Below are 24,233 nucleotides of genomic sequence, written 5' to 3' on the forward strand. Positions count from 1 at the left end.
GAAAAACTCCTTGGTTGCTTTTGCAGTGTTTTTGAAGTCAAGATTTATTTCAGCAAAATTCAACTGTGAATTATTTATTTTATTTTAAGATGTGAGGGGTGACAGTAAAAGACTGACACACGTTATAATATTTGAGTTTTTTATTAGGTTTTAGGTCAGCACAGATCACTCAGAGCTGTTGCAGCCCTGGTGCTGTGTGGTCTCCAGTACTGTATGGGGCACTCATGGGGTTTACTGGTCATTCTGCCAGCTGAGATAGAAAAGGAATATAAATCAGTTTACTTAAAATTGAAACATTTCCCTGAATCTAGTGACTGTACACAGATGTGAGTAAGGCTTTATGTACTGCACAGTGGGTGGAGCTATAATGCCTTCAGGGACTAATTTAATAATGACCAATAACTGTGATCCTTTGTGGAAAGTAAAGCACTGACTGGTGTATTCATCACAAGTTAGAAGTCATATTGCAATTAGTATGAATTTTAGCAAAATTCCAATGTTTGTTCACTGAAGTTTGCTGGTCTAAATGTGGGTTAATGCACATTTAAAACATCTGAAGGATCCAGAAATCTTATCCTACAGGGTCTACACTGAAGCCCCCCTGGTCTCCTGGCTCACCTTTCCCCCTTGGTCCCGGGTGCGAATGCGGAGCTTGTTGACCTGCGTCTCGGCCATGTCGGCCCGCTCCTCTGCATCGTCCAGCTCATGCTGCAGCTTCCTGTACTTGCCCAGGTTGGAGTTGGCCTGCTCCTCCTACAGAGGGGGTGACAAGGCAGGGGTTCAGTCACCCAGCACACCATGTAACCCTTTCTGGAGCTCCGCAGTCAGGTGGGGAGCGCGTTCATTCACAAGCTCTGGCTTTCCACTCCACTTTACTTTCTGCCACTGGGAGGTTCTCTTGACCACCTCTTTGTCACTTGTTCACTTCTGTGACTTCTTTCCCTCTGTAAAATGTGAACGCGAGTGTAAAAATGAATGCACTAAAAGAAATACACTACAAGTGACTAATTAACTGAATGATTGGTTGATTGGCTGGACTGTGTGATTTGTCAGCGTGATGTTTGAGCTCTCCCTCCTCACTGACCAGGCCTCTCTTGGTCTCCTGATGTGGTGTGTGGTTGCTGGACAAGATAGGTGGACGTGAGGGGGAAGAGAGTTCATATCTGTGCAGTCTCTGTGGCAAGAGGGGCGGGTGAACTTACTGCTTCCTCGGCCTGCCTCTTGTAGCTCTTGACTTTGGACTGCAGCTTGTCTATGAGCTCCTGCAGGCGGGCCAGGTTCTTCCTGTCCTCCTCAGTCTGTAACCACAACAAGACATCTTACCATAGATACAGAGTTACGTAGATCTGAGAGACCTCTTATAATAGATAGTTGCCTAGATTGTTCATTGGTCATGTATACCTTCTTGAACTGAGAAAGTGTTTTTGTCATTCTACCTTGATGTCAGAGTGTGTACAGGTCAGTAGGTGAAGCTTGGTAAAAGTTTCAGGTACAGGTCTGGAGCCTATGTCCTTCAGGTGTAGGGAAAAACGGTACCTGGTAGGTCAGCTCTTTGATCCTCCTCTCGTACTTGCGCACTCCTTTCTGGAACTCATTACTCTTCTTCTGCTCACACTCCAGTTCGCCCTCCAGCTCTCTCACCTGAGGGTCAGAAGTCAGAGGTCAAGGGTCAAACATCAATGCGCCACTGGAAAAGCTGGCCTGATGTATATGGCCTCATGATAAATGTATGAGTTCTACAGAATATAAGGAACATTTGAAATAACCACAGGAGTAGCAGGTAGTGGAACAGGTTCATAAGTCAAAGTCTGGTACCAAACCTGGGTCAGATGCTTTATTTGAAACTCTTTGACCCTTTAGACACCAAGTAAAACTCCAGAAGATTACTGACCATTTTAAAAGAAACATTATTTTTGCCCAGTATTCAAACCGAACTTCTTCCATATGGACTGTACGTTTTGCTTAGTTTACAGAGGATCGGAGAAGCGCAATAATAATTTTTTTTTTTTTTACATTTTACCAGCCTCTAAAGAGGTGAACTCTGTACATAACCTAACTGAACCAGCTGAGCTCAGTTCAGCTTTGGCTGGGTCCGGTTGGATTGGTCCTCACCCTGGTTTCCAGCTTCTGGATCTGCTTCTTGCCACCCTTGAGGGCGATCTGCTCGGCCTCGTCCAGACGCATCTGCAGGTCTTTGATAGTCTGCTCCATATTCTTCTTCATCCTCTCCAGGTGAGCACTGGTGTCCTGCTCCTTCTTCAGCTCCTCTGCCATCATGGCAGCCTGGCACAGGGTTTAGGTGTCAGGGGTCAGAGGTCAGGGAGATTCATTCAGGTTATCGGGCCAGCAGAACTGACACACTCAGTCAGTCATAGGACATTGAGGCCCACAAGCCCACCATGGACTGAATGTGGAAATAGATTTGATATCTACAGTGCAATAATCAAATTAATTTTCAAGTCAAAAACACTGTGTATGGCTATTGGCATATAATAAGGTCAGTACACTGAACTCTTCCTCTATCTTGTTACTTTTTCTTTTGTAAATACAAGTGCATTGTAAAAGTGCTGTATAAATAAAGCCATTATTAATAATTATTCTTTGGATCACCCAGGGCAGTTATCTCTGAGGAAGGAAACCGTAATGGCGTACAACAACGTGCCACTTGGGGCAGCAGTGAGGCTCACGTCAGTGATGGCCTTCTTGGCCTTCTCCTCGGCGTTGCGGCATTCCTGCACGGCCTCATCCACCTCTCCTGACAAGGCAGAGAGGTCGGCCTCCAGCTTCTTCTTCTGGTTTATGAGACCTGTATTCTGGAAGAAGCACACACCAGATGCAGCATTAGATGCACCAAATGCACAATTTTTCTGGGGTCACTATTTTTCTTTCTCACCCACTGAGTTTGACAGGTGTAACTCATCTGTGAGTGTGACAGGTGTAATCACTTGTCAGTGTGACAGGTGTAACTCATCTGTGAGTGTGACAGGTGTAATCACTCGTCAGTGTGACAGGTGTAACTCACCTGTGAGTGCAGCAGGTTGACACGCTCGGTGGCCTCCAGCAGCTCGTGCTCGGCCAGTTTCCGGGCGCGGTCATTCTGCTCCAGGAGGCCCCGCTGCTCCTCGACCTCGGCCGCCAGCAGCACATTCCGCCGCTCTATTACCGCCACCTGCTCCTTCAGCTCATCGTTTCTGTGCAGCGTGTCGTCCAGCTCCAGCTGCAGGTCCTGCAGAGCAGCACCACAGAGAAACGGCGGTCAGCTGACCAGAGCAGCACCACAGAGAAACGGCGGTCAGCTGACCAGAGCAGCACCACAGAGACACTGTGGTCAGCTGACCAGAGCAGCACCACAGAGGCATGGCGATCAGCTGACCAGATCAGCGCCACAGAGGCATGGTGGTCAGCTGACCAGATCAGCGCCACAGAGGCATGGTGGTCAGCTGACCAGATCAGCGCTACAGAGGCATGGTGGTCAGCTGACCAGGTCACCTGCCAGAGAAACAAATTCCTGCTGGACTGGGATAAGACAGCTTTGATCAGTACTGACATGCCTCCACAATTTCAAGTATTTTTGGTGCACTACACCCCGGGCACAAGACATTAGCATACCAGCTGCGGAAGGAGGGGTGTGTTGTGACTGTGTTGTGTTGTGTTTGTAAACTGGCAGCACCATGTTTGGCCAAAACGGGGGTGCCCTCGGATGGCTGACCTTGATGTGGGCCTGGAGGGAGCGCAGAAGCTTCTGGGACTCAGCAGCTTGGCGGTTGGCATGGTTGAGCTGGACCTCCATCTCATTCAGATCACCCTCCATCTTCTTCCTCAGCCGCACAGCCTCACTGCGAGCCCTCACCTCAGCATCCAAACTGGCCTGCATGCTCTCCAGCGCCCTCTGGTGGTTACGGCTGGAGGAGGCAGGGAGCGAGCAAGTGAAGGTCGGTTGTGTCAGGTGCTATGCTGTACCAGGTGTAATGCTGTGTCTAAAGGCTGTACCAGGTGTAATGTTGTGGTAAATGGTTCACTGCTCTTTTCAATGAAGCTAACAGAATAGGCCAGTGGTTTCCCCTGATTAAGGTGAACTATCATTATCCCATGTTTGTGTGAGTGTAACACCACCCGATGAAGGAAGAAAGCTGGACCAGATGTGCGGGCACCGACAGTGACATGCAGGGCGCTGGAGGGCATTTTTACCGCAGGTTATCGATCTCCTCGTCCTTCTCGGCCAGCTTCCTGTCGATCTCGCCCTTCAGCTGGTTGAGCTCCAGCTGGATGCGCATGGTCTTGCTCTCTTCGTGCTCCAGGGTGCCCTGAGAGAGACCAGACAACACACTGCCGGCTGAAAGTGCAAAATTACGAAACCGCTCCATCTGTAAGCGTACAGTGATAGTGCAGCTTAGTTATAGTGCAAGTAAATACACAGTGATAACATAGCGCCATTTGTACCTCAGCCTCCTCTAGCGCAGCCTGGATCTCACTCTTCTCCGTGTCTAGGCCCTTCTTGATCTTCTCCAGCTCCTGGATCATCTTCCCACCCTGGCTGATCTGGTCTGTCAGGTCCGCAATCTCCTCTGCAGGAGAAGGGGAGGGTCAGAGATGGTTGTCGTCCCCAACTCTATCTGTCCATATGTTTAGCTGGGACATGTTCTGCCTGGATGTATTTTAAAGGCGCAATGCTGAAGACAGGAGGTTATTGGCATTTAGCAGATATTCTTACCCAGCTTACAATGTTCTAATATACAATCAATTCATACAGCTGGATATGCCTCCTAGTTTGAGTTAGCATAGGTTAGGTCAGAGTAATGTTCACTGTGTGAACTGGACTTAATGCGTTCATGGCTACGAACGAACTGTACAAAATGAGTATTGTACCTTATTGGACTTGTGTTTTGTACTTGTTCCAAATACCTTTGGTATACACATACTGTACGTCGCTTTGGATAAAAGCGTCTGCCAAATAAATGTAATGTAATGTAATAATATTTACTGAAGCACATCAGGTTGCTCAGGGTACAGTAGCAATGTATTACCTAGGAGTTTCACCTAAAACCTCTGACTTAGAAGCCCCATTCCCCTAACCATTATACTACACTGGCACCCTGCTTGTTATTTTGAACAGATCCATGACAAAGCTTTTCAGGAAGGTACCCTGGAGGTTTTTGTTCTCGCGCTTGACGGTCTCCAGGTGATCGATGGTCTCCTCATAGGCGTTCTTCAGCTTGAAGAGCTCAGTGCTCAGGCCTCGGGACTCCTTCTGGGAGGACTCCAGCTCGGACTGGGTCTCCTCGTACTTCTGCTTCCAGTCGGCCAGCAGCTTGTCGAAGTTGCGCTGCTTCTTGTCAAGCGCGGCGGCTGCAGCGTTGGACCGCTCCAGGTCCACCACCAGGTCCTCGATCTCCGTCTGCAGCCGGTGCTTGGTCTTCTCCAGAGAAGAGCACTTGGCGTTGGACGCCTCCACAATCTCCTCCGCCTCCTGCAGGCGCACCACCAGCTTCTTCCTGTTTGATGCACGGCATTTCATTTTTAAAAAACGCATTCTTTATACATATCTTTCATCTTCTCATCTTCTCTCGGGCTGGGATGCCTGAGTATGTTTGTGTGACATATTGGTAGGTGCAACCTCCTGTTCAGGACAGTGAAAACAAGCTTAATAATCACATTTTTTTATTTTTTTATTGTGTGACTCAAAGTCTGATCTAATAAATGCCTTTTCCAGGTGTTTACGTCAATATTGGGGTAACATGAACCTACAAAGGTGAGACGGCATATTGTCCCCGCAAAGACTCTAAGGCTGTAAGCAGCCCCAGTAGTGCTCCACTCAATCGCTCATTCACTGTCAGTGAGTGAGCACTTCCTGCCAGAGTAATGACAGTATGCTTATGTAACCACTAGATGGTGCTAATGAGATGATTATGGGAGGACGGGGCATTGATTGGCTTACTTGGCCTCCTCCAGCTCCTCGGTGCGCTGGATGGCATCAGTCTCATACTTGGTTCTCCACTGAGCCACCTCAGTGTTGGCCTTGGACAGGGCACGCTGAAGCTCCGATTTGGCCTCCTGCTCCTCCTCATACTGCTCCCTCAGCAGGTCACAGTCATGCCTGGAGGACTGCAGGGCGTGGGCCAGGGCATTCTTCGCCTGCATACCCACCCCCCCCCCCCAGAAAAGTATGTCCATCAGGGGTCACCTTAGAGGTGGGCCTGCTGAAATGGGTCCAGTCATTTTCAGATGTTAAACAGCAAGGGAACATGGCTTTGGATAGTACATGGCTGTTTTTCTACATATGAGTGTAGAGTGGAAGTAGTATGAAACAACTTTTTTCCATTTTATGAACTTATTTTTAGGAGCGACTTGTACTTTTATTTTATTTAGAAAGTTCTTTGAATGCAAAACCCTCTTTCAATAAAGCTGATGTTGACAATGACAAATATTATTGTAAAGCAGCTTTTGTATTTGTTAATTACAGAAGACATCACATAAATATAAGAATATGAAAACAGATCCGAGTGAGTTCCTCTCTTTGTCATTCAAAATCAATTCTGCCGTTGTGTGCACTTTTTCAACATTTCCTATTGAAGACTGCGGAGAGGCGCTCACCTTGCCCTCCTCCTCCAGCTGTTTCTTTAGCTCTTCAGCGCTCTGGGAGAAGGAGCTCTTGCTGCGCTGCAGCTGGGTGACCAGAGCCTCCCTCTCCTCCAGCTTCCTGCCCAGCTCAGCTGTGTGTGTGTGTGTGGGGGGGGGGCGTATGCAAGGGAGGGGGGGGGGGGGCAGGTAAGCATGTGCAAGAGGGGGTCAGGATTAATAGTGTAACTTTCCCTCCATTCACCCCATCCCTACCTCCCTCTATTGCACATCAATCCATCACTTTCTCCCTCATTTCTCCATTTGGGCAACACCCCCTCCCGCCATCTCTCTGTTAATCCACATATTGCTCCCGCCCACTCTCCCAGTTTCTCTCTCCCTCTCCCGAGTATCCCCAAGCTCACCGCTCTCTGCCTGAGCTTTAGCTCTCTGGGAGGTGGAATCGTTCAGCTGTCTCTGCAGCTCCTCCACTTTGGCCTTGGACTCGCTCAGCTGGTCCTCGTACATCCTGCACATCTTCTCTGAGCTGGCCTGGTGAGAGAGCACTGTGCTAGGGACTATACACACATAGACACACATATGTATGCACACACACACACACATGCACATAGATATGCACACACACACACCCGTAGACACATATTCACATACACTCACACACACACGCATACACACACAGACACATAAACATACACACGCACACACACACACCTTGTTCTTGGCGAGCTGCTCCAGGCTGGAGGCCAGGTCGTCGGCCTCCATCCTGGCCTCGCTCCGCTCCTTCTCCAGCTTCTGCTTGACGCGCTGCAGGCTGTCGATCTGCTCGCCCAGCTCGGCCATGCTGTCGGCGTGCTTCTTCCGCAAGGCGGCGGCCGTGGCCTCGTGGTGCAGCATGGCCTCCTCCAGGTCCCGCCGCAGCTTCAGAAACTCCGCCTCCCGCTTCTTATTCATCTCGATCTGGGCAGAGGTGGCCCCGCCCGCCTCCTCCAGCCGCTCACTCAGCTCCTCCAGCTCCCGCGCCACATCACCCCGCTGCTTCTCCACCTTCGCCCGCCACGCCCGCTCAGCCTCCAGCTCTTCCTCCAGCTCCTCAATGCGAGCCTGGGGGAGGGCCAAGACACATTGGGTCCACCTCTCACCAACACACACCTACACCCTCAAATGCCTACACCTGTCACTGTTATAATACCCTCAGACACATACATACACCCTCAAATTCCTACACCTGTCACTGTTATAATACCCTCAAACACACACCTACACCCTCACTGTGAGGTCACTGTTCTCACCTGTAACTCTTTGATCTTCTTCTGTAGCTGATTCACCAGGGCTTGCTCATCCTCAATCTTTGAACTGATCTGATTCATTTCAAAGTCTTTCCTGGTCAAATGGACGGGAGAGAAGAGAAATTAATGAACTGCACGCAGCCAGACACACAAAGCTCTAATCTGAGCAAATTTTATTTTAAAAAGTAAAATCTTTCAAGCCTATATGACTGAATAATGTGATTACAAAATCCTAAATTCTTTAATAATCTCCACATAAGCCGTAACACCAGCAATGAGAATTTATCTGCTCGTTCACCCATCCTTGATCTCCCTTATTGTGACGTCACATCATGATTACACACAATTCCACAATTGGACAGAGCAATCACATGATGCTCCCTAAGCTACAGACAGCATGGACAAGTGAACTTACTTCTTGAGCTTCTCTTCCAGCTGCTGCTTGTCGTTCTCCAGGTCCATGACAGACTCCATGGACAGCTTCAGATCCCCTTCTAGTTTGCGCTTGGCCCGTTCCAGGTCCATACGCACCTTCTTCTCCTGCTCCAGGGAACTTTCCAACTGGGGTAACAGTGGGAGGAGAGAGTTATATACCTCAGGCTGGTGAGCCGCACTGCTAAAGCAATTACAGCTGCATTGTATCACTATATGCTCGATGTTATTGAACCTTATGATTCCATGACAGCACTTTCTCAAGGGTTGAATGGAAATATGCTAGTCAAAATCAACAGTAACTCACGGATTTTTGAAAATGATTTAATTATGAGGGCTGTTACTAGTCAGATAGAACCTGAAACCAAGCTCATAGTTCACGAACATTATTACAACTTGGTTCCATGTAATGCATTTACTTTCATTTATTTTTTTAAGCTTCAAATGTATTTTGAGGAGCAACCTGTTTGAGAAGCTACCTGTTGGCTGGCATATTTAGGACACTTCTGAAAGCTACTTCCTTGATCATGTTAAAATGGAGCAGAGTTACAAAACAAGAGCTTGAAGTTGTAGTTACTAGCAGCTGGCTATTCCTCACAACTGTGGTTTTACGGGTTGACAAAGTTCTGTTTCCGCACTAACAGGATATGCAAATGGCAGCCAAATAAAATTATATAGCATCACACGACTTGACTAGTTAGTAGTGGTTGTAAACTCACATCATCCACTTGCTGCTCCAGCTTGGCCTTGGCTTTGGTCAGGACGTTGACCTTGTCCTCCTCGGCCTGAAGGTCTTCCAGGGTCTGCTGGTGTGCCTCCTGTAGGGCCTTCTTCTCCTTCGTCAGCTTCAGGATGGTATCATCCAGAGCTGCCATCTCCTCTACCAGGTTTTTCACCTAGAGAGAGTGGGAGAGAGAGGGAGAGGAAAAGTGAGAGGGGGAGGCGAGTGAGAAGGATCAGGTAGGGGGAAGAGAAGGACGAAAAGGAGAAGAGGAGAAAGAGGAGAAAGAGGAGAGGGGCATGAAGTTTGCTCTGGTCCTGCTGTAAAGCACCTTTAAATGTGATTAAATTGGTTGTTCATTTTAAAAAAAGAAAGAAAAAATTAAATCTTTATGGAGATTTATGAAGGAGTGCCAATTGACCTTGCATAAAATGCATGTGATTCAGTGATATTATGAATATTCATGCTTAGGAATGAGTGAATGTGAATATTGCTGGAGTGAAATCATTGTACAGCACAGAACTAGAGTCCCTGGTTTCAGGTCCAACACCAGGCTGACTGTGAATTACTGATACAACTTGTTTGTAAATGGTGCCCAGTACAACTATTAATTAGAATACAGACATGACTGATTTATACAAAGGAGACAAAAGTGGTGCTGGAATTTTCTGAATATTCACATCTTTGAGGGCCCAATACTCCACGAAGGCAGAAACAGGAAGGTCCTCCCTCACCTTGTTCTCGGTGGCATGCTTCTCCTTCTCCACCTTGGCCAGAGTGATCTCCAGGTCGTCGATGTCCTTCTTCAGCTCGGAGCACTCGTCCTCCAGCTTGCGCTTCTTGCCCTGGAGGCTGGTGTTCATTTCCTCCTCGTCCTCCAGGCGCTCCGTCATCTCCTTCACCTTGGCCTCCAGCTGGATCTTGGCCTTGATCAGCTGGTCGCAACGGTCCTCCGCGTCTGCTAGGTTATCCTGTTCCTGGAGACACCAGGAGAGACTGAATGTTAGTTATATTTCTTCAGAAAAGAACGCGTTTCCCATTGTCATATTGCTTTAGATCAATCATTACAATCTGTGAGTTAAGCAGTAGTTAAGCAGTAGTTTAGAAAAACTGCCCCCTCCCATCATTTTCTGAACTATATGTAAGTTGAATAAACAGAATGTTTAAGGTATAGTTGAAGACCCAGAAACAGAACAACATTGTGTTACATGTTTTTTTTGTTGCCATTTTTTTCTCATTTTCTCCCCAATTTAGTCGTTATACCAATTCCCCGTGTGGACCAGCCACAGTCCTGGTCAATGCGCTATCCTCTGTCGGTCTGGGGAGGCCGTAGATTGCCACATGCCTCCTCCGATACATGTGGAGTTTCCGAGCCAGGCGCTTCTTTTCACCTGACAGCGAGGAGTTTCACTGGGAGAGCGTAACATGCGCGGAGGTTCTCGCTATCTCCCCCGGATCCCCTCCCCGCTGAACAGACCAACCAGTAGGGGTCACTAATGCAGCGATCAGGACTCATACCCGCAAACATTGCCAATTGTGTTCGTAGGAACGTCTGACCAAGTCAGTACCAGGGATTGAACCCGGGTCTCTGCGGTGGTAGGTGAGTGCTTATACCTCTACACTACCCAGATGGCCGTGTTACATGTTTACTGGGTTTTGTCAGCTGATTTTAGAATGAATTACTGGTCATTTTTAATGGTTTAATTGAGCAGTTCATTCCATACTGATCTGCATTTCCCCGGGCAGCTCTTTGTTCTCTGCCGCAGATGTGTAGGTAAAGGAGCACTTCCCCAGAGGATACTCACAGCCTGGAGCTGCAGGGAGAGGTCGTTCTTCTCTTGGGTCAGGCTGACCTGCCTCTCCTCCATCTCCTTGCGCTTTATCTCTGTCTTCTCCAGCGTTTCCTTCAGCTTCAGCATCTCCTCCTTCAGGCTAGCCAACTCCTTCTCTGTGGCTGCACTCTTCAGGAGGGGTTTGATCTTGAAGAACAGCTTCATCCAGGGCCAGTTCTTCACTGCGTTGAAGGCTCGGATGTTCCACTGGATGACCATCAGGGCCTCCCTGCAGGGCAAGGGGGAAGGGTTATAGCGGTGCACAGCTGCGCCCCAATACTTTTCACTCCTCACCACTTTTCCTCACTACCATTTTCTCCAACCCAGGTGTATGTGGAGAAAAGGAGAGAAGGAGCAGAGCAGAGGAAAGGAAAGAATGAGGAGGTATGAAGACAATTGAGACAGCTTCCCTGCTCCTCCATCATCAATTTCCTGGTTTTCTGTCTCCTGTTGCTTGGTCTTTGTGTTTGCCTCATGTTTCTGTGGTTCTCTAGCCCAGTGTTTCTAGTCGTAGTTCTTGTGTATTTGCCCATCGTTATTTTGGATTTTTGAGTACTCGCCAAGTAACAGCCTTGTGAATGTTTGCTCAAAAACCCTGCTCTCAAGTGTTTTCTTTGTGCCTGGGTCCTACTGCTCTCCTTGTGACAGTGCATTAGTGTTCAAACTCCAATGTATCATTGGGGAGGCTAAAATCAGTAGGACAGTACCTTACAGCATAAATATTAGAACAGAAACCGAAGATTTTATTTCACCACATGTGCATTAAAGACGAGATTTTATATAGAAAACTCATATTTCACCCCCGCAGGTTAAAAACAGAGCTGCATAATAATATATTATTATGATTAATATAATTCAGGTACTACACTATCACTACCATCTCCACCATAATCCCCTCCATTTTCATCACCAAGTGATAATTGTGCTCACTTCCTCTCCATCCCCATCACCGTGGTGATGGCTATACTCACTTCCTCTCCATCATCTTCTGCAGCTCAATCCTCATGATCTTCCCCCGGCTCACAGCCTGCAGCATGGTGAGCACCTTGGCCAGCCGCTCGTCTCTCATCTCCTCCAGGTGCCCCAACAGACCGGCCTTAAAGAACACCTGGGAACCAGAAGCACAGGCTACACAGAGCTCGGAAACCTGGGACAGAACCCTCACACTCCTGGACCTTGGTCGCCATGGCTGACAGGAACGTGCTATCAGGGTAGGCAAAATAGGCATCGTGCAAGGCCCCAAAGGCCCCTGAGCTTACCTTGGTGTGGCCGAATTTGTACTGGTTGTGGTCGATGTCTAGAGAGCCCAGCAGCTTCTCGGCTGCCTTCCTGCTGTCTACAAACTTATCATCTGGAATAGCCTGGGGGTTCAGGATGCGGTACCTGCAGGAACAATGAGTTTAGTCTTCATCTTAAAAACCCCTGCCTGTGTGTATGAGTGTGCATCTGTATGCATGTGTGTTTGTTTGCACAAGTGTGTTTTTGCATATGTGTTTGAGAATGTGAGTTCATGTTGCACTCACCGCTGTTTGAAGTCAGCGTACAGGATGCGGTTGGGGAAGCCCTTCCTGCAGATGCGGATCCCCTCCAGCACGCCATTACAGCGCAGCTGGTGCAGCACAAGGAACGGGTCCATAATCCCTAAGGCGCCCAAGAGACACTGCATGATACCCGACTAATCACCAACTACACACGGTATATACTTTACTACACACTGCATCTCAACGTACAGCATACTGCCTCGTAACTCACAACACACTACTCACTGCATCACAGCCGACTACACACTTACTGGACACTACTCACCACTATCTGGATTTAGCATTGCACACTTGGTATTATAGTGGTAGTGGTATTAGTCCTACAAATCAGGTACTGGTGAGGAAGTAGTATAACTGCTGTTTATGTAAAATTTAGGAAGCTTTATAAATGTAGCTCAGGTAAAATTGACGGAGTATTATTCCTGTAGCTTAGGTAAAATTGGAGTATTACACCTGCAGCTCACATAAAATTGAGTGAGTGTTACACTTGTAGCTCAGGTGACATAGTGTTAAACCTGCAGCTCAGGTAAAGGTGCGAAGTTGCTGTACCTGGAGTCTTGGTCTCATTGGGGATGATACAGCGGACAAAATGAGGCTGGGTGCAGCGCAGGTTGGTCATCAGCTTGTTCAGGTTTTCCTGCAGACAGACAGGTAGACAGACGGAGGGACAGACAAATGTACACACAGTTGTGTTAATCCTAAGAAATCCAAAGGAGTTTCGTCATTGGTTCTTCAACCCACTAATTTACATAAAGAGGTTAGCCAATGTACAAACTAATGAAGCCCTTTTAGTTTTGTCAATAAAAGACAATGACACTGATGGTGTCTGACACAGTGTCATAGATTATCTGTATAGTGTGGTATATAATTTACAGTTCATCATTTGTTCACAAGGTTTACTGAATTCAAAGGTATTCCTCCAAATTTTGATGCCCCTGCCCTTCAGGTGGAGATGTTCCGGAAAGGTCCATGTCAGGTGGGGTGAGGTGGGGGTGGAGCAGACGAGGGTGGAGCCAGCACAGACTTAAAGTGATGTTCATGTGTCATTGTCCCTAAACATCACTGCAAGTCTTAACTGCCTCTCTCTCAGGAGACCCCACCCACGTCCTGCTGCTTCAGGAAGGGGGGCATAAGGCTGAGATGAAAGCCCGGATGCCTCACCTTGTGCAGCTGTGACACTGTCTGGAAGGATGCTGCTTTCTTCCTCTTCTCTTTGGCTCCTGGTTTAGGATCCGCTACTGCTGACAGAGACAAACTTTTCAGAATTTAAATAAAAGGAACAGAAAAGCTCACATTTCAGCAGACATGAAAGGAACAAATACTCCATATATTTACAAAGCAGCTACAGATTCACCTATTGCTTCAGGCAGGAAAATGAATTGGTGAATGAATTAGATGTTATTTCACACAGAGGTTGTATGCTTTCTTTCACAAACAATGGAGAGAGAACAGCTCAGGAGTGTTCTTCCATCTGACCTCAGTAGACCCTCAGACTGTGAAATCTTAATATCTGACGGTATCCCAGATACATGCCTGATTCCGCGCCCACGTAATTCTCATACAGGCTGGCCAGGAGTTTGCTTGAAGATTTCTGGAAACAGGTCACCACTGTCTCATTCAGGGGGTCTTTGTTTTTGTCCAGCCAGCCGCAGATATTATATGGTACCTGTACATGATACAAAAATAAATAAATATGGCAGTTAATATATCAGCTGCCTGAATAAGGCATACAGCTGCAACGTTACAATACACTGACTGCTATATCAATCTACTTCAATAGACCTTTTAATATTTAACAAATTTGAGACAATTTCCCAGATATGTACCAAAAGATATTTACATCAAAGTATTGCAATTTTGCTGCTTGTCTATCAATTAATATTAACAAATCACTGCCTTCCACAAAGCAAGAACAGAAATGCAAAAGTGACAAAACAGGGTGGATACAATGGCTGTAAAAAATGGCCTTCTGTAAAACAGCAACAGGTAAACAAGTACTTACAAGAACAAAATAATGACAGCACAAGCCATATAACAGTGTATGTTTTATCAATCATTACTTTTGTGTTATAATACATGAACAATGCTTTACATGGTTGTCATATATTGTTATGTATACATATATGCTATGCATAGAATAGAATAGAAAACGTTATTGTCCATTAAATATAAAATAAAATGTATATTTTAGCTGATGCAGTTCATGTAATTTGTTGCCAAAAATGTTTTAGCAAAACACTGTATTATGCTGCTGTATGACAGAGATAAGCTTATAAGTGAATCACCAGTCCACGGCTAGCACTTTTATTATTTCAGTACAGTCTCGCTATCCCATGATGCCCCTCTCCAGCGAACCACACTCACCACTCCGGCATAGTGCACCAGCTCAAAGTGCGCCTCGTACTTGCGCTTCTTGTCTGGTCTGGGTTTCTGAAAGTTGGCAGACTTCCCGATGTGGTTGTCGTACATCTTGGCCTTAAAGCTCATGTCTGAGGCTTTGGGGAACATGCACTCCTCTTCAAGGATGGACAAGATCCCCATGGGCTGATAAAGCACATTGCATGCCAGTAACACTACAGTTGCATTACAATTGCCAGTTACATTACATGCACATTACAAGTACCTTATATGCACATTACACATCCTTCCATAAAATCGAGCATATTTAAATGAATTCTCCAAATTCAAATTTATTTCCTGAATTGAACAGAATTGACCTCAATCCTGCTATGCACCCTGCACAGGAACAGGATATTATACACATTATCTTCCTTTTATACATAAATCAGCAAATTGAATGGGATTTTATTTCCGAATCTGGTTGAGCACCTTCTCGATGAGATCGATGCAGGCCTGCAGGTCCAGGCCAAAGTCAATGAAGGTCCACTCGATGCCCTCCCTCTTGTACTCCTCCTGCTCCAGGATGAACATGTGATGGTTGAAGAACTGCTGCAGTTTCTCATTTGTGAAGTTAATGCACAGCTGCTCAAAGCTGTTCAGCTGGAGAGAGAGAGATAATTACATTTAATAGATTTCTGCTATACTATTATTTAACTCCACATCTCAATTTAAATCTATCATGCATATACAATGTGAAGTAAATTTGGTAGTCGAAAATCAAAAAGGGAAACGTACATCAAAGATCTCGAAGCCAGCGATGTCCAACACCCCGATGAAGTACTGGCGCGGAAGGGAGGTGTACAGGGTCTTGTTGATCCGGCCCACCATCCACTTGAACATGCGGTCGTAGGTGGCTTTGGCCAGAGCTCCGACCGCATAGTAAACCTGTTACACACGCACACACCGACACAGGAAGGCTGAATCTTAATGAGGTTTTCGGACACAGAGCTGAAGTGATACTCGCAGCTTTCAGCAAGGCGGCCATCACCTGTTCCACGTTCTGTCCCTTGACGACATACTCGTTGCCCACTTTGACACGAGGGTGCAGAAGCCCCTTAATGAGGTCAGCTGAGCTCAGACCCATCAGGTACGAGGCCTTGTCCGCACCTGAAGAGAGCACATGCCCACATCACACACCTGTCAATCAAGGCAAGCAGCAATAGGCTCAGGAAGATCCACATCCCATATCCTGCCAATCAGTCCGGGAGCAATGACTTCTGGACATGCCCACATCACACACCCGGCCAATGAGGGCCAGCAGCAGCGACCTCTGTAGAGTAATGAATCTGGCTGTTCTGTTCTTCTTATTTGATAGATTTTGTGCACATAGTGTATGGGAAGGCCTTGTTAATGGTTCTGTTTCTGGTTGTGCGTTTGTGGTTCTTGTTGCAGTGGTGATTTGTGTTTTGGGGTTTCAGTTGTGGTGCGAGTTGTGGACGTAGTCACAGTTGCAGGTGCGGTTTATATTTTGTGGATGTAGCTCATGGTTGCGCTCGTGTTTTCACTCTGCTCTTACTTTCAGTGCCATCAGCCTCAGCCTGCTCCTCGCGCTGCTTCTGTTTGAACTTCATGTTCCCAAAGTGCATGATGGCGCCCACCATTTTATAGCAGCCGTACTTCTCATCTGCACTGAAACCCAGGATGTCCATGGCATGCTGGGAATGGAGGCAAGAGAAGAGCAAAGAAAGACAAAGAAAGAAAGACAGAGAGAAAGGTAAACATGCGCTGAAGTTATGGCTCCAACAGTAGTGTTACACCTGCTATAAGTTACTGTACAGTGTACATTGTATAATGTATTATATTAATGATACAATACTCTCTCTCCTGGACCAAAACGAAATTGGCCCTAAACAGATTATATTGATAGAACTGTACTGTATTGTATTGTGTTATATTGTATAATATTGTGCCGAAATGTATAACCCTGGGTTTTAGAACGACGTTCTTTCTGTTACAGAGGGTCTTTGTGAGCTGTCCTTACATCTGTGGCTAGGAGCTCCTCGCCATCGTCCAAGTTCTCCACAGTGGTGACTCCCTGGGAACAGAAGTGGTAGTCGTAGGGGTTCGTTGAGACCAACAGCATGTCTGAAAGAAGGGAGAGAGGGGGGGCATGTGGAGACCAGCACCATGTCTATAGGACAGACGGGAGGGGCTTACCGGCCAGCAGCACATTTGATTACAGTGAAGGTGGACTCACTTAACTACACAGGTGTGTGCCAGCACCATGCTGCCTGATGACACAGAAATACTCCTGGAGAGCACTGTAGAACTCTCAAGGGTGGCAATGCAGCATAATGGGCTACCCTTGCAACTCAAGACATTTGATTCCCAGGTGGGGTACTCGCTATGGACCCTTAAGTAAGGTGTTTAATTTCAGTGTTTGCTTCAGTAAATATAAGTTGCTCTGGAATCGGCTGTTGTGGACTACACCATGCAAGATGTTTGGGGTGATCCTGTCTGTTTGAATACAGATCAGCCTGTTTGAATACAGCCCCTTCTCAGTACAGATTGGCTCACTTGAGCACAGATGGTCCCATTTGAGCATGAATTGGCCACAAATCCCTCTTACCCTGAAGCTCTGGTTTCTTCTGGGACAAGATCTGGTAGTAAATATGGTAGCTCCTCTCTCCGGGCTGCTGAAAAATCACTCTGGATTTTTCCAGAAGATCTATAAGAGAATTGAATGTTTAAGCATTGAATCTCTGTGCTCTTTTTAAAAGTTCAATTTGTGTAATATGTGACAAACCATATGCATCATTAAAATCATGAATAGTCTGGTCACATGACTTTGTGCTTTGATTGAATCACCCCCGCACTGTACTTACAGATGTCAATATCAGAAGAGGCCAGTTTCCCTGTGGGACCAAAGTGGATTCGGATGAACTTGCCCTGTGAGACAGGTGAGACAATATATATATACATATACATCCCTTTTTTTAAAGGAGAGCAGACAGTCCACCTTCCATTTGCATTTATTTTACTTTATTCAAACATGGGCAAAGAAGAGAGGATTATAGATCGAATACTTACATAGAGGTAATGGACTCATCGGCTTTGTACATAGGAAAGATTCATCAAGTAGTTAATTACAGACACCACCAGCAGCTTATCCAAAACTCGCCATACTCACAAAGCGGGACGAGTTGTCGTTCCTCAGCGTTTTGGCATTGCCGAAAGCCTCCATGGCTGGGTTAGCCTCAATGATCTGGTCCTCTAGAGTGCCCTGGGATAAATAGCAAGAGTGACAGACAGGGGGAAAGAGTCTTTTTTATTTAAGTAAGGGATCATCCACAAGGTGGTGTGCTATCAAAAAAAAAAAAAGATGACAATCCCCTCGACGGCTGCCTCCACGTTATGCCTAACAACACCCTTTAACCGCAACTATATTCACATTATAGCATGGCCTCTCGTCCCTTATTGCTTAAATATCAGACTGTAGAACACTTAGTGACCAATCAGAATCGAGCATTCAACAAAGCCATATATAAATGTATATGTTTTTACTGTACTGTGATTTGTGCGTATTTTTGTTTTTTTTTGTAACTGTTCAGTTATTCTCTTGTAGAGTTATACAATCAGTGCTTATATGACAGGGACAGGAAGAGCTATTGAAGTATATTAGTAATTATTGTCCCCATTTTGTATGCTTGTGCAATGTATTCATGCCTGCCAAAAAACCACCTGTCATAAGGTAAAACGTGTCTCATGGTCAAGGGAGGTTGTAGGAAGACTCAGGAGGGAAGATTTCAGCAGAACTGATTTTTTTAAAAAGCTGCTGGTGTTACAGTGATGAAATATTTACAGTGAAATAAAGACTTTGGCAAAAACCAATAAAAAACAAGTGTTTCAATATTTACAAGTGTTCAGACTTTACTTAGTCTATTCCGAAGTTGAACTCACTGCAAAACATGTGTTTCACAGCAATAACTCGGCAGTTATGCCGTTATACAGATCTATTCCTCGCCCCCCCTCAGTCCTGTTTAGTAACATTCATCATTAAAAATAAAATTCAAACTCACCCCTGTTTTAGTGGCAGGACCCTGCAAACACAAAAACCATTATTACACAACCACATTTTAGACAAGTCACTCTTTATGATAACAATGATTCTGCATATTTATAAACTTCAGATTCATAGACTTCAAGCCACAGATAAAAAGCTTTCTACTGTTGTTAATGAGAAAACCACAAGGAAACAACACATATTTATTAAGAAATACTTTGCATGTTACATTAATGAATGGAAACAATAAAAGTCATATTGGTATTATTAATTTTTATAATTAACGGACACATTGTTCTAGCAATATACCATATGAAATAAAGCTTGTATACCCTACTTTACCTGTCTGCCTCTACAAAATGGGAGGTAAGGGGAATGAGGCAAGATTCAGCATGAAAAATGGACTGGAATGAAAATCAAAAAATGACAGGATTCAAGATGTTAATAATAAGAAAATATTTTTCTTTAAAAATAACAGGATAGAAAGAAAGGGGGAGGAATGGCGGGAATAAAGCGGAGCAGGGAATAAGATGCTGACCACAGGGATTCAAATGGTGGATGGACAGGGTCAGAAATGTCCCAGAGGTTTTTAAAAAAAAAGTTTATAGGAAAGGTACACACAGTGTTCAAGAGAACAATGAACCCCCACCCCTCCCCCCCCCAAAAAAAATGAGTTAAAAAATAGATTAAAAAAAGGAATGGGAAAGGAATGGGGATTGCAAAACTGGGAAGTGTTGGGCCTTACTCCTTTTTTGGCAGCTGCTTCCCCCAGGGCAGCCACAATGGCAAAGTACTGAATCACACGTTTGGTGTTGACAGTTTTGCCAGCACCGGATTCTCCGCTATGAGTGGCAAAAACAAAAACAAAAAAAAAAATGTACAAAAAAAAAATAAAGAAAATCAGCAAAGCCATAAAAAATACAAAAAGTATAACTATAATGAGCCAAATCCTGCCGCTGAGTCAAAATTGCAATTGCAAAAATTTTTTTAAAAGACAAGAAAAAATGTACCTTCAAAAAAGGAGTACAAACCATATAACAAGCAAGAAGTGTAAAAGCAATTTTTTTGAAAAGGACACCCATCGTATTGTTACCCATTTTATAAAGTGACATATTTTAGCATGTTCGACCAAAAAAGTCAAATGCTCAAATTAAGCACAGCATTATGAGGGCAAAGGAATCTTACAGACACACAACAGCTCCCACACACATTAATACTCTCTCACAAAAGAACATGCTAACCAGCAACCTCACAGCTTCTCTAAGCAGGCATGAGAGTGAAATGGCTTCATGAACAGGTAGACTTTAAAATTCGGAGAACCGCCACAACTGCTGTTCAATCAGCTGACTTCCATCACTGAATCAAATGAATGTTCTCTTCACGGCCAAACACTGGTGACCGATTCCGATCAGTAAGTTATTAAAGACCCAGAACAGCTCAGTTTCATGACTTCATGAAGCTTCTCCCGTCACAAAGGGATGGAGGTCAGTTTTTTAGCAATGTCTATGCTAGGCAGTGTACTCACGTGATCAGCATTGACTGGTTCTCACGATCTGTTGAGAGACATTCATAGCAAAGCATTATGACATGACTGCTTCAACAACACCTTCAATAACACCTTAGCATTAGCAAAGAATTATCAGATTGGTGCATTATCACACATTATACAATGGCTTGGCTGAATATTCAATCCTGATGGGAGGAGTGCATTATGTTTCCATAAATGCCCAGCTATGAAGTAACTAGTTTGTTTTATCAGTTGAAAACTCTGAACTGATAAAACAAACATGGACAATGACCTTTTTATTGTAAATTGCTAGCATTAATTGCAAATTGCAATTGAAAATGCGTTACAATACAGGTCCAGCTTGTGGTCCCGACTGGACAATGAAATGCTCAGTTTGATAAATAATAAATTTATTTTATATAGTTCTTTTCATGGTCTCAATACATGATACATACATACATACAATGAATCATACAATGCAGAAAAAAAAACAATGCATAAAATGCTGTGGGACTAGTGGTACAGTGGTGGTAGGAGGGGGTGTGAGAGGGGGAAGACAAACATCAAGGGAAGGTTAGGGAAAAGAGGTGGGTTTTAAGACGAGATTTGAAGGAGGTGAGTGAGTCTGAGGTATGGATGTCAGGGGGGAGTGCATTCCAGAGTTTGGGGGCGGCAACTGAGGAGGAGGAGTTTGAATGTGATGCGTGGTGTGATTGGGAGCCTCTCCAGGACCAGGGCTGGGAATCCTTTTCTTGGGGCCCCAGGATATTGGGGTTCCTTGATGGCGAACCACTGATCTGGGGAGCTGTAATGTTGGGGATCCCTAATATGGGGGATCCCAGCTGTAGAAGACGGCGGTGGGAGACTCACTCCGCAGCATGTCATTGTAGGCATTGTCAGCGATAGAGTAGATGTGGGGTGGGGCCTCAGAACGGCGTTTGCCCTTGTAGGCGGCAACCACAGCAGCAGTGTAGACTGGCAACCACTTATAGGGGTTCACCGTCACACAGAACAGCCCGGAGTACGTCTGCAATTGGGGGGGAGGGGTTGCAGGGTTGGGGGCAGGGTATTACCAAGAATTTTAATCTGAAGACCCCCTAAAATATGGCTGACATCCACAAAAACCACATATGGCTGACATCTTTCACCTCAGTGAAATGCTTCATTGCTAAAACCATTCTCATACACTCACTAGTGCAAGCAGCAATGCAGTATGAATTATCTAAAATGGTGTTATTGCAGTATGTAACTGCAGGGACTATACTGAAAGGAGGCATGCAAATCCAAGACAGATAACACAAATCTGAAATAAAATATGTTCTAAACTATGTCAATTATCAAATGAACAACTGAACCAGTGTCTTTATATAGGCAAAGTTTGCTAATCTGAGCCCCTTTTATGAAATAACTCATCTGCTCGAATCGGCTCACATGGAATTCAACTATTTTTAATGAATTAATCATATATCATAAATTGTACACTGTATGTATATGCACAAGATCCAGTGTTTAATTTGCGCAAATGTCAGAACTGTGTCTATGGTACAACTGGGGTTAGGTAGGAGAGGCGGGATCTGGGCTTACATAGATCATCCAGTTGCTATAGCGACGACGCAGGTTGAAAAGCACAGACGCCTCATTGAGATGTGTGAGCATCGCCATATCCTCGTTCATGTCGAACTTTGGTGGATTCATCTGCTGGATGTCATCCTCCTTTACAGTCAGAGTCTTGGGGTTTGGGTGATAACATTTAAATACACATATCAATCAATAAAATGAGTCCTGTTCTGTACAATTTATTGGGTAGCGTGAATTGACATGTACAATGAAATAATGGCACATGGGAAATATGCTCAAGTTGCTGCTCCATCATAGTTATAGTTACAGAACTGCGATCTGCAGGGGAAATTCATGCTGGACTGTGACCAATGTACTTTGTAATTAAATAAAGTACAGGAATGAGTCGCTGACATGCTACAGTACATATTAAGTAAACACTAGCCATAACTCATTAATTCTGGAACACGTCCAGGGTTATGGCTATGCTGTGTTATTTTTACTTTCTAATAATTTCTAGACTAGTCAGCCTGGACGTCTGACCTTGCCCTCATAACCATATTTTATGTATAAATATATTCTTGCATTTTAAAGCCAATATAACTGCTTTCCACGCAATGCGTAAAACGTGCAAGTTCAACTGGTACCGTTCCCTCACCTTTCCATCCTTGGTTTCTACGATAACTTTGTCACCGCACAGTTCCTTTATCTCAGCCTCGACGTAAGCCTGCTTCTCATCCGGGATCCAGGCTCTCTTCTTACCTGTCCCAAAGAGGAAAAGATTTCGTCGTCGCACACGCGCAAAACACTAGGCTTGCAGAGTGCTGTCCTCCCGTTTGCGTGCCATTGTCAAATGCGAATCAAAACCAACCCAGTGTTCAGTTATAGCACATGAGAAAAACGAAAGCTAGACCATTTATTTACATTGTGAAACTTTAAAAAGGAAAATGGTGGTAACGAGTAGACTATATTTAAATGTTATGTAAAATATAAGACATTATAATTTAAGTTTCCTTTCTCTATCTCTTCTGATCCTACCGTCGAATGCAACAGTCTGCACAGCCAGTAGCTCCATGTCCGTCTTGCGGAGGAAACTTGTGGCCTCTCCGAACTCCATCATATCCAGTAAGCCTGACATAGTGGTATCGCGTGGCACAAGCACTTGTCCACCGACACGAGACTTCTCAAGCTACCTGGAAAAATATATTATTTTAAAACCTGCAAAATGAACAAAGCTGATTGTTTCTTCGTTTTGGCGTCCTGACACTACAGCAGCACAGCGCTGATATGTCTGCCAGGATTTATCAATACACGTTTCCAGCTCGGCAATCAAGGCGGTGAATGAACTGTAGCTCTTAAAAAATTCTAAATGGGTAGTTATTGTTCATACTGAGTATGCAAAAGTTGTGTTACCTTACCAGATCGCTGTAGGCCTACAGCATGTGAATTTAAGCAACGAAAATAAAATAATGAAGTTCAGTTAATGTTTTTCCTTCCCAGGCGCGTGTAGAAAACGCCAAGGTGTGTAAAGAACTCAAAATAGCGCGTTTAACCATACAATTACAACCCTTTTAAAGCTTGTTTTCAAACGAGGTAATGGATCTTGGAATCGATGCAACTACAAGCCTGCGTAAGAAAAACCCACACGCACAGCCCGTGCAGAGTATGCAGGGTGAAATGAACTAGCAAAAGTCTCACGAATAGCCTACTAACCTTACAGTTCAAGCAACAGATTTTAACTGTCGGAACGGAGAACCCCACTTTTTATTGTCTCTGTCAAGGTCAGGGTTAAGGGGAGAATGTCACTAATTTCCACGTGCCGCCGCGCAAGCAGCCTATTGGTGCTGACTGTGTGCCACCACAGGCACAAAAGGCAAGCTGCGTTTTTATCTGGATGCAAACCTAAGCCGGCTATTTTTATAACGGTATTATATTATAGTGGGATTACAAAATCAAAAGGGCAGTGCCTTTATATATTAGGCTATTGTCATCGCTGGGACCTGGGTTGTAGTTATAATAGTGAAATAAATGCATGCAGGGGGTTGCACACAATTATATAACTCACAATATCTCCAGTGTTACTAATAGCACAGTATACAATATTTTAAACTAACAGCAATGACAGGGACCAGAGGGCAGAGTCAAAAATCAAAAATGATCTAATAAGACTATTATTGCTGTTGCCATTATTGCAAGCATACTATTTCTAACTATCACTCTAACTCATACACTCTAATTATAATGACATTACTAATACCAATAATAATTATGATCTCAAGCGGTAATACTCTTTGGAATCATTCATATTTTCCACATTATTCAGCATATTTGAAAATAAGTGGGATGGCTCACCTGTGCATTCTGGATATGTATGGGGT

General features: G+C 44.9%; 1 protein-coding gene across 2 annotated transcripts; it reads right to left on the reverse strand.

Moving 5' to 3' along the window:
* Positions 1-122: 122 nt before the first annotated feature.
* LOC135237414 (myosin-7-like) lies at positions 123-23,704 on the reverse strand. 2 transcript variants are annotated; one of them, XM_064304548.1, is made up of 43 exons: positions 23,569-23,704; positions 22,894-23,048; positions 22,514-22,617; positions 21,883-22,026; positions 21,169-21,325; positions 20,317-20,344; positions 19,537-19,633; positions 18,808-18,828; positions 17,919-18,011; positions 17,614-17,677; positions 17,358-17,456; positions 16,770-16,873; positions 16,305-16,443; positions 15,777-15,895; positions 15,524-15,673; positions 15,218-15,388; positions 14,753-14,932; positions 13,922-14,054; positions 13,550-13,626; positions 12,938-13,025; positions 12,371-12,488; positions 12,107-12,230; positions 11,819-11,955; positions 10,821-11,076; positions 9,750-9,992; positions 9,014-9,190; positions 8,278-8,423; positions 7,866-7,956; positions 7,288-7,677; positions 6,981-7,107; positions 6,592-6,710; positions 5,936-6,132; positions 5,143-5,492; positions 4,441-4,565; positions 4,189-4,304; positions 3,710-3,902; positions 3,023-3,226; positions 2,688-2,813; positions 2,113-2,283; positions 1,537-1,641; positions 1,203-1,298; positions 619-753; positions 123-250 (listed from the first exon to the last, which is right to left on the reverse strand). In XM_064304548.1, the coding sequence occupies exons 2-43, from the start codon at positions 22,991-22,993 to the stop codon at positions 239-241; spliced, it is 5,826 nt and encodes a 1,941-aa protein (XP_064160618.1). In that variant the 5' UTR covers positions 22,994-23,048; positions 23,569-23,704; the 3' UTR covers positions 123-238. The 2 variants fall into 2 exon arrangements, with proteins under 2 accessions (XP_064160618.1, XP_064160619.1); XM_064304549.1 differs by lacking the exons at positions 19,537-19,633; positions 21,883-22,026; positions 22,514-22,617; positions 22,894-23,048; positions 23,569-23,704 and having other exon boundaries at positions 21,169-21,200.
* Positions 23,705-24,233: the final 529 nt, after the last annotated feature.

The sequence above is a fragment of the Anguilla rostrata genome, chromosome 13 (genome assembly GCF_018555375.3).
Source record: "Anguilla rostrata isolate EN2019 chromosome 13, ASM1855537v3, whole genome shotgun sequence".
Lineage (NCBI taxonomy): Eukaryota > Metazoa > Chordata > Actinopteri > Anguilliformes > Anguillidae > Anguilla > Anguilla rostrata.

Excerpts from the sequence above, each read along its gene's own strand:
- LOC135237414 (XM_064304548.1), bottom strand. The coding sequence starts at position 22,993 with ATGTCAGGCTTACTGGATATGATGGAGTTCGGAGAGGCCACAAGTTTC. Across the intron at positions 21,326-21,882 it reads ATAGCAACTGGATGATCTAT|ACGTACTCCGGGCTGTTCTG; the intron begins GTAAGCCCAGAT and ends CCCCAATTGCAG. Across the intron at positions 754-1,202 it reads AGAGGCAGGCCGAGGAAGCA|GAGGAGCAGGCCAACTCCAA; the intron begins GTAAGTTCACCC and ends CCCCCTCTGTAG.